At 41.4% G+C, this 12,080-nt stretch overlaps 1 protein-coding gene across 1 annotated transcript; it reads left to right on the plus strand.

Annotated features, from left to right (window-relative positions):
* The first annotated feature begins 274 nt into the window (after window positions 1-274).
* otomp (otolith matrix protein) lies at window positions 275-9,943 on the plus strand. The gene is made up of 10 exons (XM_056393662.1): window positions 275-310; window positions 1,862-1,991; window positions 2,154-2,290; window positions 2,666-2,768; window positions 3,006-3,191; window positions 4,557-4,731; window positions 5,246-5,313; window positions 6,885-7,069; window positions 7,418-7,589; window positions 7,782-9,943. Exons 1-10 carry the CDS (start codon window positions 293-295, stop codon window positions 7,790-7,792), a joined length of 1,185 nt encoding a protein of 394 aa, XP_056249637.1. The 5' UTR covers window positions 275-292; the 3' UTR covers window positions 7,793-9,943.
* The last annotated feature ends 2,137 nt before the right edge of the window (window positions 9,944-12,080 follow it).

Here is a 12,080-nt window from a genome sequence, read left to right on the forward strand (position 1 = left end):
TGTATGTAGCAATAATTAGCAGTGAATAAGTAAAATAAACCATGTGAAATTCTTACATAAGAACAAATACAAAAAGAAAACATATGCTTTCCAATGTTTAATAGCAGAGACAGGCCATCTAGCCTGGAACTAAGACAACCTCTACTAACATCATAAAAGATTAATGCAGTTTTGAACATAGTGTCTGTGTTCAACAGATCATATCCCCTCTGGTTTACTTCTATCTTCTGTAATATAATGTGATTATGTGTTTGTCAAATTTTAGGTGCTTGTCCTGACTGGGCAGCTGTGGATGAATAAGAGGCAAATGGTAATGCTCTTTGTTCATTAAAGTAGAAAATTGCCATGTAAGTGTAGTCCATTTACCAGTGTCTGCTTTACACGTTTTTGTTAATCTGCACGTTGTTTACCTCACTCATTTTAGCATTTTATGCTCTGTTCAATGGCTTTGTGTATTTGCCTGCTTTCTCCTGTTATCATTTTCCATGTCAATTCTTTTAATGTTGTCTTAATGGCTCATTTAACATCTGGTCAAGGGACAACAGCTGAAAAGTAGCTGTTTGGCTAAAACTGGCACATTTACAGGGACGCTGGTCAATGTGCGTTGTCCCTGTTAAAAAGAAGCAAATTACATATTTATTATGTGTGGGTGACTAACTAAGAATTATTTTCATTATTGATTCATGTGCAGATTATTTTCTGTTAGTCCAAAACCCAAAGATGTTCGGTTTACGATCATGTACAACAAAGAAAAGCATCATATCTTCACATTTGAGAATCTGGAAACAGCAAATGTTTGACATTTTGTCTTAGAAGACGACTAAAACAATTGCAGATTCATTTTCTGTCATTAAACCCATGTCTTATACAGTTTGGCTGTTAGTTAAAGCATCATCTACTCAACTGATTACAAGACGAGCTGCACTGAGCTCTGGGTGGCTTACCACCTGCAGCTAAACAGGAAAATCCTATATACTCTCACCGAGAATCTCAGGAGAGTCCATATTTCATGTGAGTGTTTGATTTAAGAAGTCCCTCTGTGCTTCTGTCTCCGTTCACCCATGCATGCTGAGGATCACATACCGTTTCCCAAAAAAGAGCTCTCCCTCTGTCTCTCTTCTAAAATCTGCCTGAAAACTAATATGACCCTTCATCTCCTGAGCAATCATGCAGATCTGAAACTGCAACAAAACCACAGCAACTAAAATAAAGTGGATAAGGAGATACATTTCTCTTACTTGTCACCTGTTAAGATTTATTTACTTCTTGTTTTGCCCAGTAGCTGTTCAGAAAATTGTGTGTGCTTTTGTGTATGTGCAAAGACAGAGAAAGGGGAGAATTGTATCAAGTAGCCGATATGTTTTCCCTCCACTGGGTCCTGCGGCTGCGAACAATAGCCAGCGCTGTTTGTTCTTGCTTACCTGGGGCTTTAGTCTCCAGTGAGTCGGAGCAAGCCCCAGCCAGTATCTATTCTCCACGAACACAGCTCCAGCACAGAGACACATTGTCCGCAGCTTTTTTAATTAAAGGCCCCGGGTCGACACTCTGTGCCAGGTGACCTGAACTGCTCCGAGCCTACATGTGCCGAGCACTATCCTCTCCACTGGGGATAAGTCTCAGTGGATAATTGGAGGGGGAAATGCTATACTGCTATCATGAGATGGAGGAAGGATTATGTACTGAGGACTTTGACTTAAGAGGTGGGGATAGAGGAATAATGTAATGTTTTCTTCTTTTTACATCCAGCCTACCTGCCTCATTCTCCCACCTCTGTCTCAGGGCCAGGTTATAAGAGAGGGAGGGGACAGGTGACTGACTTTTTTCAATGAAATCCACCTGCTCCTCATCTCTGTTGTATTAGAGAGATTCTCCCAAGCAGAAGTTTCCTACCAGAGCCGACATGGAGCGTCTACAGAGAAGGCTGCCTGTAGCTTTCCTCCTTCTTCTGCCTCTTCTGTCTGTCGACTGTGTCTCCAATCCAAAAACTACAGGTAGATTATGTCAATTGGCTTATGATAGGCTTATGTGAATGTGCATGTTAAAAAAAATGCTCGAGGAGTAAGTTTATAGTTTGCGGGTGTGTGCTCTTGCACAGAAAGCATTTGGATTTAATCTTCACTTAATCTGCAACTCTTCCCCACTGTTTTGTTCAGTTTCCTGGTGTGTATTGTCTGTTGCTGAAGAGCAAAAGTGTCTGGAATTGGCCGGAAACGCTACAGCTCGGAATATTAGAGGAACACTGAAATGCGTCCGTGGCCTGAACACCAGAGACTGTATGGACAAAATCAAGGTACCTAAAGACACAGGGATGGGAAATGTATTAATTATTATAATTCCAAAGAATATGAGATTTTATTGTGTGTGTGTGTGTGTGTGTGTGTGGGGGTGTTAGGGTGTTCGGTTCCTTCACCCTTCTTCAAGATAATTTTGTTTTTTACCATCTCTATGTGTCCACATCCTCATTAGATGGTTGCATTTAATTTTTTCAGAAATGTATCTATGGCATTTCTGATAGCCATTTGAAATAGTTTCAACTTCACGGAGGAGGTCGAATACCATCAAGCTTCTTTCCTGTATATTTTTGTTTACATTTCACATCACAGTTTAGAACAACCAAGCATCCATCATCCATTCGACATTGACAAAATAAATGCGTTTCCCTCAGAATGGGACAGCAGATGCAGCCTCCATGTTCGCAGATGACATTTATGCCGCTGGCCTCTGCCACGGCCTGGAGCTGGCAGCAGGAGAGTCCCACAATGGAGTAGGTAAGTAGATACTAGGAGCAGCTTGCCTAATGTGAATCAACACTTATAAGGATGCCAAAACATGTCAAAATGAACGTATAATCCAGCAGTACATGCAGATACCATGTAAACTCATACTGTATACCCAGCCTGTACTGTGCTTTATGCTGTTGTATTAAATTTCTTATTCCTGATCTGTTAAAAGATTCCCACTTGCTTTCTCTTCATCTGTTTTTTTCTCTCAAACCCTTCGTCCAGATGGTAATAGTTACTACGTGGTGGCGACGGCTCGTCGCTCCTCTTCAGACCTGTCCCTGCTGGAGATGCACGAGCGCAGCTCCTGTCACCCTGGCATTCGAACCACGGTGGGGTGGACTGTCCCTATAGGCTACCTGGTCAACACCTCCCAGATCAGCGTAGGGGAGCAGTGCAACTTCCCCAGAGGTGAGACAGAGCGGGCGGAGGGTAAGAGAGACTGTAGGTGTATAAGTCTTTGGAACAGAGAGGTGAAGCGATGGAGGAGACGAGAGGTAAGAGGAGAAGAGTCGGTTACAGACCACAGCATCTTTCTCTGTAAATGTGAGTTTGATAGGGATGTGTGTGTGTGGGGGTGTAACGATGAACAGAAGAACCTATTGGATTTTTCTGTAAAGAATACAAAACAAATCCCACAGATAGACCAAAACCAAAAATGAACTAATCTAATTAACTAATTAATTAAGTATTGTCTTTGTATCCAAAGTCTGATATGATATCTGAATCTTCTGAATCTTCAAGCTCTGCCAAAAACACATTTTCCTTTAATATAATGAATATGGGCAATGTACCTTATGTTGAGACGGTCCGACAAAAACAGTCCAGCTGTGACTGGTTTTAAAAGATTTCTGTCAAATGTGTTTGGGGCTTTGAGAGCCACAGATGAGGTGGTACTTTGGTTTTGAAAAGTATTGAGAGATGGACTTACTCACCTTTGGCTTTTGACTTTTCATGGGGTTCACTGGCAGGAAGAAAAATGTAGAATTGCTTTTCAAAATTTGCTGATACCTACAGTGTCAATTAACTCAATAATCATGTTACTCTGGAATTCATGTTATTATTATTATCAATTTTATTTGAAAATTCATACAGATCTCCACAATGTGATTGTACAGTACACACGTCACACATTAATGAGACAGGCAGAAAACATGCCTGTTAACACTATGTGAATGATACAACAGAACAAACACAAAAATTCAACTTGAACTTTCCAACAAAGAGTCCAAGACCCAAAGACTCTTCTTATCCATACGACACTCCTCTTGAATGGAATTCATTTTAAAATACACCATCCCGCCCATGAGACACTTTGGCCTCAGTAGCACTACTTTAGGTGTGTTTTTAGTTCATACCTGACTCAATCTTCACACAATCATGCAAACTTCCACGTTTGAAAGCTTTAAGTCTCCTGAGTGTATCCGTGCAAAGCATTTCAGGATCCACATATCTCTGCAACAGCTGCTCACACAGCCTTGGTTGAGACTTGAGACTATGGCTCCAAAGTGCTACTACAGGCCTTATGGTCTCTTTTTATTCAAAAAAACAGGAGAGGCTAAAAAAACCTACATTTCTACCACAATTTGCTTGCGTAGCTAGAGTTACCTTTCAAAGGAGAGCAGGGTAATCCAAATGGTTGAAGAACAGTAGCCTTTTTATTTTGGGTACATCATTGTTGAGCAGAAATGGGAGTGTGTGGTTACAGGTTAATATAATTTAAAGGAGGCGTTTTCATTAAAATAGGTTTTCCTACTTTCTCCTTTTTTTTGCCAGCGGTCGGAAACTTCTTTGGTTACAGCTGCGTTCCGGGTGTCAAGGACCCCCAGCACGACCCCAGAGGCAACAATCCCAAGAACCTGTGTGAGGCCTGCATAGGAGACGAGAACGATAGACACATTTGTGCCAACAACCAGAGAGAGCGGCACTACGGAGAGGCAGGGGCCCTGAGGTACAACACTGACACATGCAATGTGTGAGATAATACACTAATGGCACATATTCTTCTCAGCTTACTGTGAAGCGCTATAGGGTCTGTAGTCATACTATAGGGTATTACATTACATAGTAGAAAGAGATAAAATGTCCATTCATTAAAAAAGGCAGCGAACAGATCAAAATAAAAGAACACAAACAACGTGAATGGTCAGTTTGCTCATTTATATACAGTATATATATATATATATATATATATATATATATGTATGTATGTATGTATATATTACTGTTCAGCAGTGTTGAGTAAAATGGCCTTTGACATAATAGTACGTGTGTGAGATTGGAATAAAAGAACTACAGGACCTGATTTAACATAAACAGCAGTAGAGAGAGTTTACCTATGATCTCCAGAGTCATGCTGTTACAATAACACATTCCCAGGCATGCTGATTATGTTTTCATCTATTTATAGATTTAAAAAAGTGTTTGATTTTTCATGTGTTTTATGTTTTGTTTTTTTTTCTCAGATGTGTGGCTGAAAACCTCGGCGACGTGGCCTTTGTCAAACACACAACAGTCTTCGACAATCTGGATGGTCAGTGTTCAAATTATGATGCATTTTAGAGACGACACCAGAAGTCCTACAGTGTAATGACATAATTGTATAATTTATATGATTAATGATGCGGGTTACATGGGGTTACATTATCAGCAGAGAGTGCTAGTCCCTGTCAAGACACTGGATGTCAGTGTTTAACAGTATTTCTCATATGAGTCTCACAGTACCAGGTGGAATCCAGAGTATGTTGGACAAATTCAGAAATTATATATTATATCTGTGTGTGTGTGTGTGTGTGTGTGTGTGTGTGTGTGTGTGTGTGTGTGTGTGTAAGAGAGACAGAGACAGACAGTAGGATTAAAGAAGAAAACAACATTAGTGAGACCATAAGCGAGAATGAAGAAGAAACAGAAATAGACAAGAGGGGACAGACAGAAGGACTGAGGTGCAGACATTTGTGTCCAGAAATGAAATGCCCTAATTCTCTGTTTTGCTGCATCTGCTCCTCCGCTTTGGGCAACATCCAAAATTAATGGCGATCATTATCACGGTCACGCAACACAGACTCTGCTGGTACAGCCGAGAAGGAGCAGTTTGACGCCGGCTCCTCAAACACTGTCGCTGTTTAACGAAGCACGTTTTCTCATATGGTTCAGAAATGTCTGGAGTCAGACCAATTAACGGAGGTCAAGAAAACACAGAAGGTCTGTGTTTTTGTCTGGTGGGGAGAAAGTAGCTTCAAGGTAGTCTGCATCTTTTCCTCTAATTATTTGTTTAGCTAAATTAAGTTTTGTTTGCTTTTTTAAGTTTTAGGTGACCAACCAAATCTGTAAAAATCACAATGTGAATAAGATAAAGTCAACATATATTGATTCAGTAGGAAATGAGGAAATCTGCCGTTTGATTCATTTGCCTTTAGAAGCAAATTAATAAGTGCACAAAATCAACACAAAGTAAAACAGTGCTTATAAACTGCCAGGTAACTTCAATTCTGCACCTCACAAAATGTAATTAACATATTAGAAATAATTATAGGGAATAAACTACCATGTATTTAGCTTGAGATTCACGTCTTAGCACATGAAAAATGCTACATTCTTGACTAGGACTTTTGAAGTGGCTCTAAGGAATACAGTTGTTAATGGAAGTAGAGGAGAAGATTGATGCCACTCTCTTCTCTGTCCATTCAATGCAAAGCAACGGCCAGCAACCAGTTAGCTTAGCTTAGCATAAAGACTGAAAACTGGGGGAAACAGCTAGCCTAGCTCTTTCCAAGGTGTGACGGTATGGATGCTCATGTGTGGGATTATTTCTTGGCTAGGTTACAGAGACTTCCTGATGTCTGTGACTGTGTGAGGTTTCCAGGCAACCAACAAAAGACTCCAGGATTTCATCACTTCAGTTCATGTACAGATTAAACATACAAAACGTTACGTCTTATAGTAGTAAGCTTCAAAGCTGCTGGTAGATGGATTTTCTTAGCTTTGGACAGAGCCAGACTAGCTGGATTCACCTGATCCTAGTCTTTAAATATGTGTATTTCCCAAAATGCCCAACTCCTTTAATTAAATTAAATCTGACATACTTTCACTCCTCTCCCTGCCCAGGTAAGAACCAGGAGTCCTGGGCCCTGGATCTGGAGCTGGAGGACCTGAAGCTGCTGTGCCCGGATGGGACTGAAGCGGGCCTGGACGAGTATGGACAATGCCACCTGGCAGCCGTCCCTGCTAACGCTGTGGTGGTGCGTATGGAGGACAAGTGCCGCGTTTGGAAGTACCTGGAACGTTTACAGGTGGGTGTGGACAGAAATGAAATCAGCTGTGTGTGTATGTGTGTGTGTGTGTTTGAGTGTGCTCTATTCCCTAGTTTATATCCATCTGTGGAGTCTATATCGATCTGTACGTCTCAGAACATAGGTATCTGCTAAACTGTCATCCTTCTCTCTCAGTGTGTGGGAGACGTCGGGATGACTGATACCTCCTGTGCTGACCCCCCTGGCTACACAAATACAAACACACACACGCGCAGATATCCTCACAGTCCCAAAGAAACCCACACACATGTACACAGAGCACGCCAACGCACATCCATGCATGCCCTCATGCATTAAGTGCTGTCACACACTTTCTCTCTCCTGCAGAATGTGTTTGGCAACGCCACTGAGGGCTTCAGCCTGTTCAGCTCAGCAGGCTATGGCGAATCCGATCTGCTCTTCAGCGATGCTACCCACCACCTGCAGAGGGTTCTGGGTAGCTACACCTCTTGGCTCGGCCCCTCTTACACCACCATCCTGCAAGCCTTTGAGTGTGAGGGTAAGTGCCTGTGTGTTAAAGTGTGTTAATGTGGATCTGCTGATGGAAAGCAAGTAGCTAAGTGGCTGGAGGAGTGTTTTCCCCTTTGTGTATGTGTGTGTGTGTGTGTGTGTGTGTGTGTGTGTGTGTGTGTGTGTGTGTGTGTGTGTGTTCATTGCAGCTGTTCTCATTATTCCACTTTCCCTCCAACAGGCTTCTGCTGATGGAACAGGGGGAAGACATCAAGTGCATCAACTTTCAACCCATCCCTCTGTCTCTGTCTCTGTCCTCCTTCTCTACTTTCCCTCCCTGCCATCCGTGTCCCTCTGCCTCACCACCTCTCCTCCTTTTGGCTCTGCTTTTTCTGTGTGTTTTCTCCCCTGCATTTCACCACCCGCTCTACATTATTACATCCTCATTCTCCTCCAACCTACCACGACTTCTAATATGCTGGCTGGCAGGGTAGGACATCACTAAGAGGGGCTAATCGGCTAAGAAAAATTCCAGAAAAAACCTCTATCCCCGAAATTGAGCATGATTAAAAGGACACTGGGAAGCAAGGACAGGATATAGAAAAGAATAGGACAGAATTAGAAAACAATAGAAAAGAAAAGAGGAGCAGGTTAATGAGTTGTTGTCGTTGTTATTTTATTGACAGACTTTTTCTCTTTTTAAAGCATTTTTAAAAGGAGGATTTTGATAAAGATTTTGGTGGGATTACACCATGAGCAAGAAAAGTGTCCAGCAAAATTGATTTACGTATCCAAAAAAAAAAAAATCCTGTTAACCATTTCTGCTCTTTACGCTTGTTGGGAAATTGTGTTCTTCTCAGCTTGTTGCATTAGTCTGAGCTTCAGTACCACCCTCCCACCCTCTTCCCACAGGGTCTGTCTCTGGCACTGAACAACAGGGTGCTATTAACTATGAGCTTGGAAGACTCAGTAACTGTATGTGTGTGTGTGTGTGTGTGTGTGTGTGTGTGTGTGTGTGTGTGTGCGCGCGTGTGAGTATACGCTTTTTCCCACAGCCATTATTGCCCTAATTGGCAGTCTGGCATATTATACTGTTTGAGTGTGAGTGAGAGAAAGTGTGTGTGTGTGTGTGTGTGTGCGTGTCTGTACGTTCATGTGTCTGTGTATTACTGTGTGTGTGTTGATAGGACTGCTGCTTTCCCATGGCTTGTATAGCTTTCGACTTTGGATCACTGCTTTCTCACGTCTGGTATGGTGGACCGGACTGTGCCAGCTCAGTGTATTGTTACACTATACAGTTAGGAGAAAGGGGATTAGGGCTTGGGCTGCCTCCAGTGGCCCCTGAGTGAGTCTTTTTTAAAAGCTTTGATAATTTTCTCATCTGTGCCTCAACCCAAATTCCCGAAACATGCTCTCTAAAACCTCCTCTGTCTCTCCTTCTTCTGTTTTTATCCACATTTTATAACACGAGGGAATATGTGTTTTTCTACGATATGCCATTTATACTTTAACATTGCTACCAATAGGGAGACGCTGATATGATAGATGGTAATAGCTACTAACAGGACGATGTTCGAGGCCGGTATTACAAGCAGAAATTAGTCTGTGCAGTGTGTAGTATTGTCATGGAGGAGAGTGTAACTGAATTAATTTGATATGGAGAAATGGTGATAGCCAAGAAAATGCATGAGATCATTTATTTTTTCTGACATGTTTCAGTCACTGTAATTAAAGGAAACCAGCAGCCTGTTTAAAAGCCTTACTTGACACAAAGAATCATGTACTGTAAAAAATGTATAACAGACTGTAAATCTGGGCTTTTGTCACTCCACTTCTATTATTTCATTCGCTTTCTGCACCACAGAGCTGGACAATAAAATGATAAACTGGATGAAGTTCTCCTCATCAACCTGTAGTGGTTGACCTCATCATACTGGAGGAAATCCAACCAGTTAGAACTCGTACAACAGACTGATTTTACAGTCATTTTCTGAGATTATGGGGACTTTGTTTTGAAACAAAACCCAATGCCTTCCTTTTGAATTGTCACGATTAATCTCCTTTAGCAGACTGCATGTGTTACATTTTTTGCTTTTGATGGCAAAAAAAAAAACTCCCCAAGTGTGAACGTGCAAGATGAAAGACGCCACAATTCTTGAGAGAAGCTGTGTTTTTCACCTCATTAGTGATGGGTAAAGGCAAATCTGTTGTTCTAATTCAACTCCGGTTTGTGCCATTGGTGCCGTTTGTTTTCACATTTGTCGGACAGTCCTAAAAGAGGCCTGATGTAAATACTCCTCACTCTTCGCCTGAATTTGTAGAGCTGCAAACCTTTTTTTTCAACCAATTAAATGAATGATGATAAAGAAAATAATCCTCTCTTCCTTTCTGGCTGACTTCTAATTATCCTGAAACAGCTACATGATATCTGTGTGGAAATGAATTATGCTTGATATCATCTCTCTGGCTCCATCTCACACCCTCGTCTCACACGTCTTTCTCGTCTTTCTCTCTCTCTCTCCCACACACACACACACACACACACACACACACACACACACACACACACACACACATACACACAGACACACACATACACACAGACATAGGCAGTTTGCTCCCTCTCATTCGCTTGTGAATGGAAGGAAAGAACAAGAGGAGGAATTAGGATGAGACGGGAGGTCACAACACACAGGGACCTACATACAGAGACTCAGGTGCTCACTCAGGTGGAGAGAAGTGTCTCCCAGGTAGACAGGTAAATGAGGGACATACTAGCATCAAAGCTGGAGACAGACCTCTTCTCTGCATGGACCAAATGCCCCTGCTGGCACTGCTTCACCTGATTTACAACAGTAATCCTTTAGAGGAAGTCTGTGCTCGTGATGGAGGAGCTCCATTTAGCTGTGAACAGATACTGTAGATTGAACTGCATTGCAGCAGAGTGCTGCAATCGCTCTCAATCCTCAGCTCTCGTGCTCTGGCCATTCTGCTGTACTGCACAAATAAAAACAACTAATGTGGCTTCAATACAGTCCTCTCAACCTTGAGGTGTGGGTGTGAAAGAGAGGAAAGTGGGTCAATACCGGCGGTGGAAAGTAATTGTATCCTTGCACTTATACAAACAGATGAACCAAGAGAGATCGAGGAGCCATAGGCTTATACAGCGGACGTCCCCCAAAATGACAGTGAAAAAAATAATATAAGAAACATTTACTATTAAATGAAAAGACAAAGATGTACAAATAAAATACAGGAAAATAAGCAGTGGTGGAAAAAGTCATCATTTATGCAACTAAAGTAGCAATGTTTAATATATATAAAAGTCCTGCAGTCAAAATGTTAGTTGGGAGACAGAATTACAGGCTTCTATCACAGACGACATCTCAACATGGCAGAGCAGGAAAAGAACATCAGTGATGGATGAATTCCACTTCGGTTTTAAAAGTATTCATGCAGCTGATGCTTCCATGTGTAGGCAGGATTTTAATGTTGTAACAGGGCGCGGTGGAGCTAATTTTAACTGCTTAATATACTGTAGGGTATATGCATGGTATCATATGAACTGTTTTGTATTTAAAAAATATTAATCTGCAAAGTCACTTATAACCATAACTGTCAAATACATGTAACGAGTAAAAGGTCAAATATTTAGCTCTGAAATGTAGTGGGGTGGAGTATGAAGTTTCAGAGTTGCAGTCAGGTTAACTTTTTCTCAGTATTTCCATTTTAAGCCACTTACTTACTCTACTACATTTCATAAGGAAATACTGTGATAACTGACACAGGCAGGGACTCAGGAGGTCAATCGAGGAAGGCAAAGGTACAAAATCGGCAGACAAAAAGGCAAGGTCTAAGGCAGGATCTGGTCAAAAAACACTCAGGGCTCACTATGAAAAATTGCTGGACCGTTGTCACAAGGGAACAAGATGAACTGGCACAGAGGGGCGAAAACAAACAGACTATATACTCAACAGGGAGGGAAGACGATGTGACACAGGTGCAGCACTTCAGGGCGGGGCAGGTAATCACACAGGCGGGAAACACAAAAGGACAGGAAGTGAAGGACCTGAAACGAGAAAAAGAGGTGAGTGTCAAAATAAAACAGGAAACATAAGACAAAAAACACTAGGAGAAACAAAAAGTAACTTAACTAACAGACAGAGGCGTGACAAATACTGAACTTTCTGCTTATGTATTTGATGTCTATCGCAACTACTTAAGGTAGTAGCGAACACTGTGACTTTCACTTAAGTCAAGGATTTGAATCTTTATCCCACCACTAACTAAAATTCTGCTATCAGTAATAATCCAATAATAGAATATATTGTAATATACTACCATGAAAATGCATATAGATCCTTTTTAATACTTGTACTTACAGGAATTTTAACTTGACCTTAAAGGTACTATATCTAACATTCAGAAGAGCCTTGTTTTTAATGACACTGGTGGCTGTTAAGTGAACTGCAATCAGTTAAAAAAAAAACTTTTTTTGTTTTTTTTGTGTTTGTGGCGAGTTTGGTGACATTTGCAGACT

The sequence above is a fragment of the Seriola aureovittata genome, chromosome 13 (genome assembly GCF_021018895.1).
Source record: "Seriola aureovittata isolate HTS-2021-v1 ecotype China chromosome 13, ASM2101889v1, whole genome shotgun sequence".
Lineage (NCBI taxonomy): Eukaryota > Metazoa > Chordata > Actinopteri > Carangiformes > Carangidae > Seriola > Seriola aureovittata.

Excerpts from the sequence above, each read along its gene's own strand:
- otomp (XM_056393662.1), top strand. Across the intron at positions 1,992-2,153 it reads CTCCAATCCAAAAACTACAG|TTTCCTGGTGTGTATTGTCT; the intron begins GTAGATTATGTC and ends TGTTTTGTTCAG. Across the intron at positions 2,769-3,005 it reads AGAGTCCCACAATGGAGTAG|ATGGTAATAGTTACTACGTG; the intron begins GTAAGTAGATAC and ends CCCTTCGTCCAG.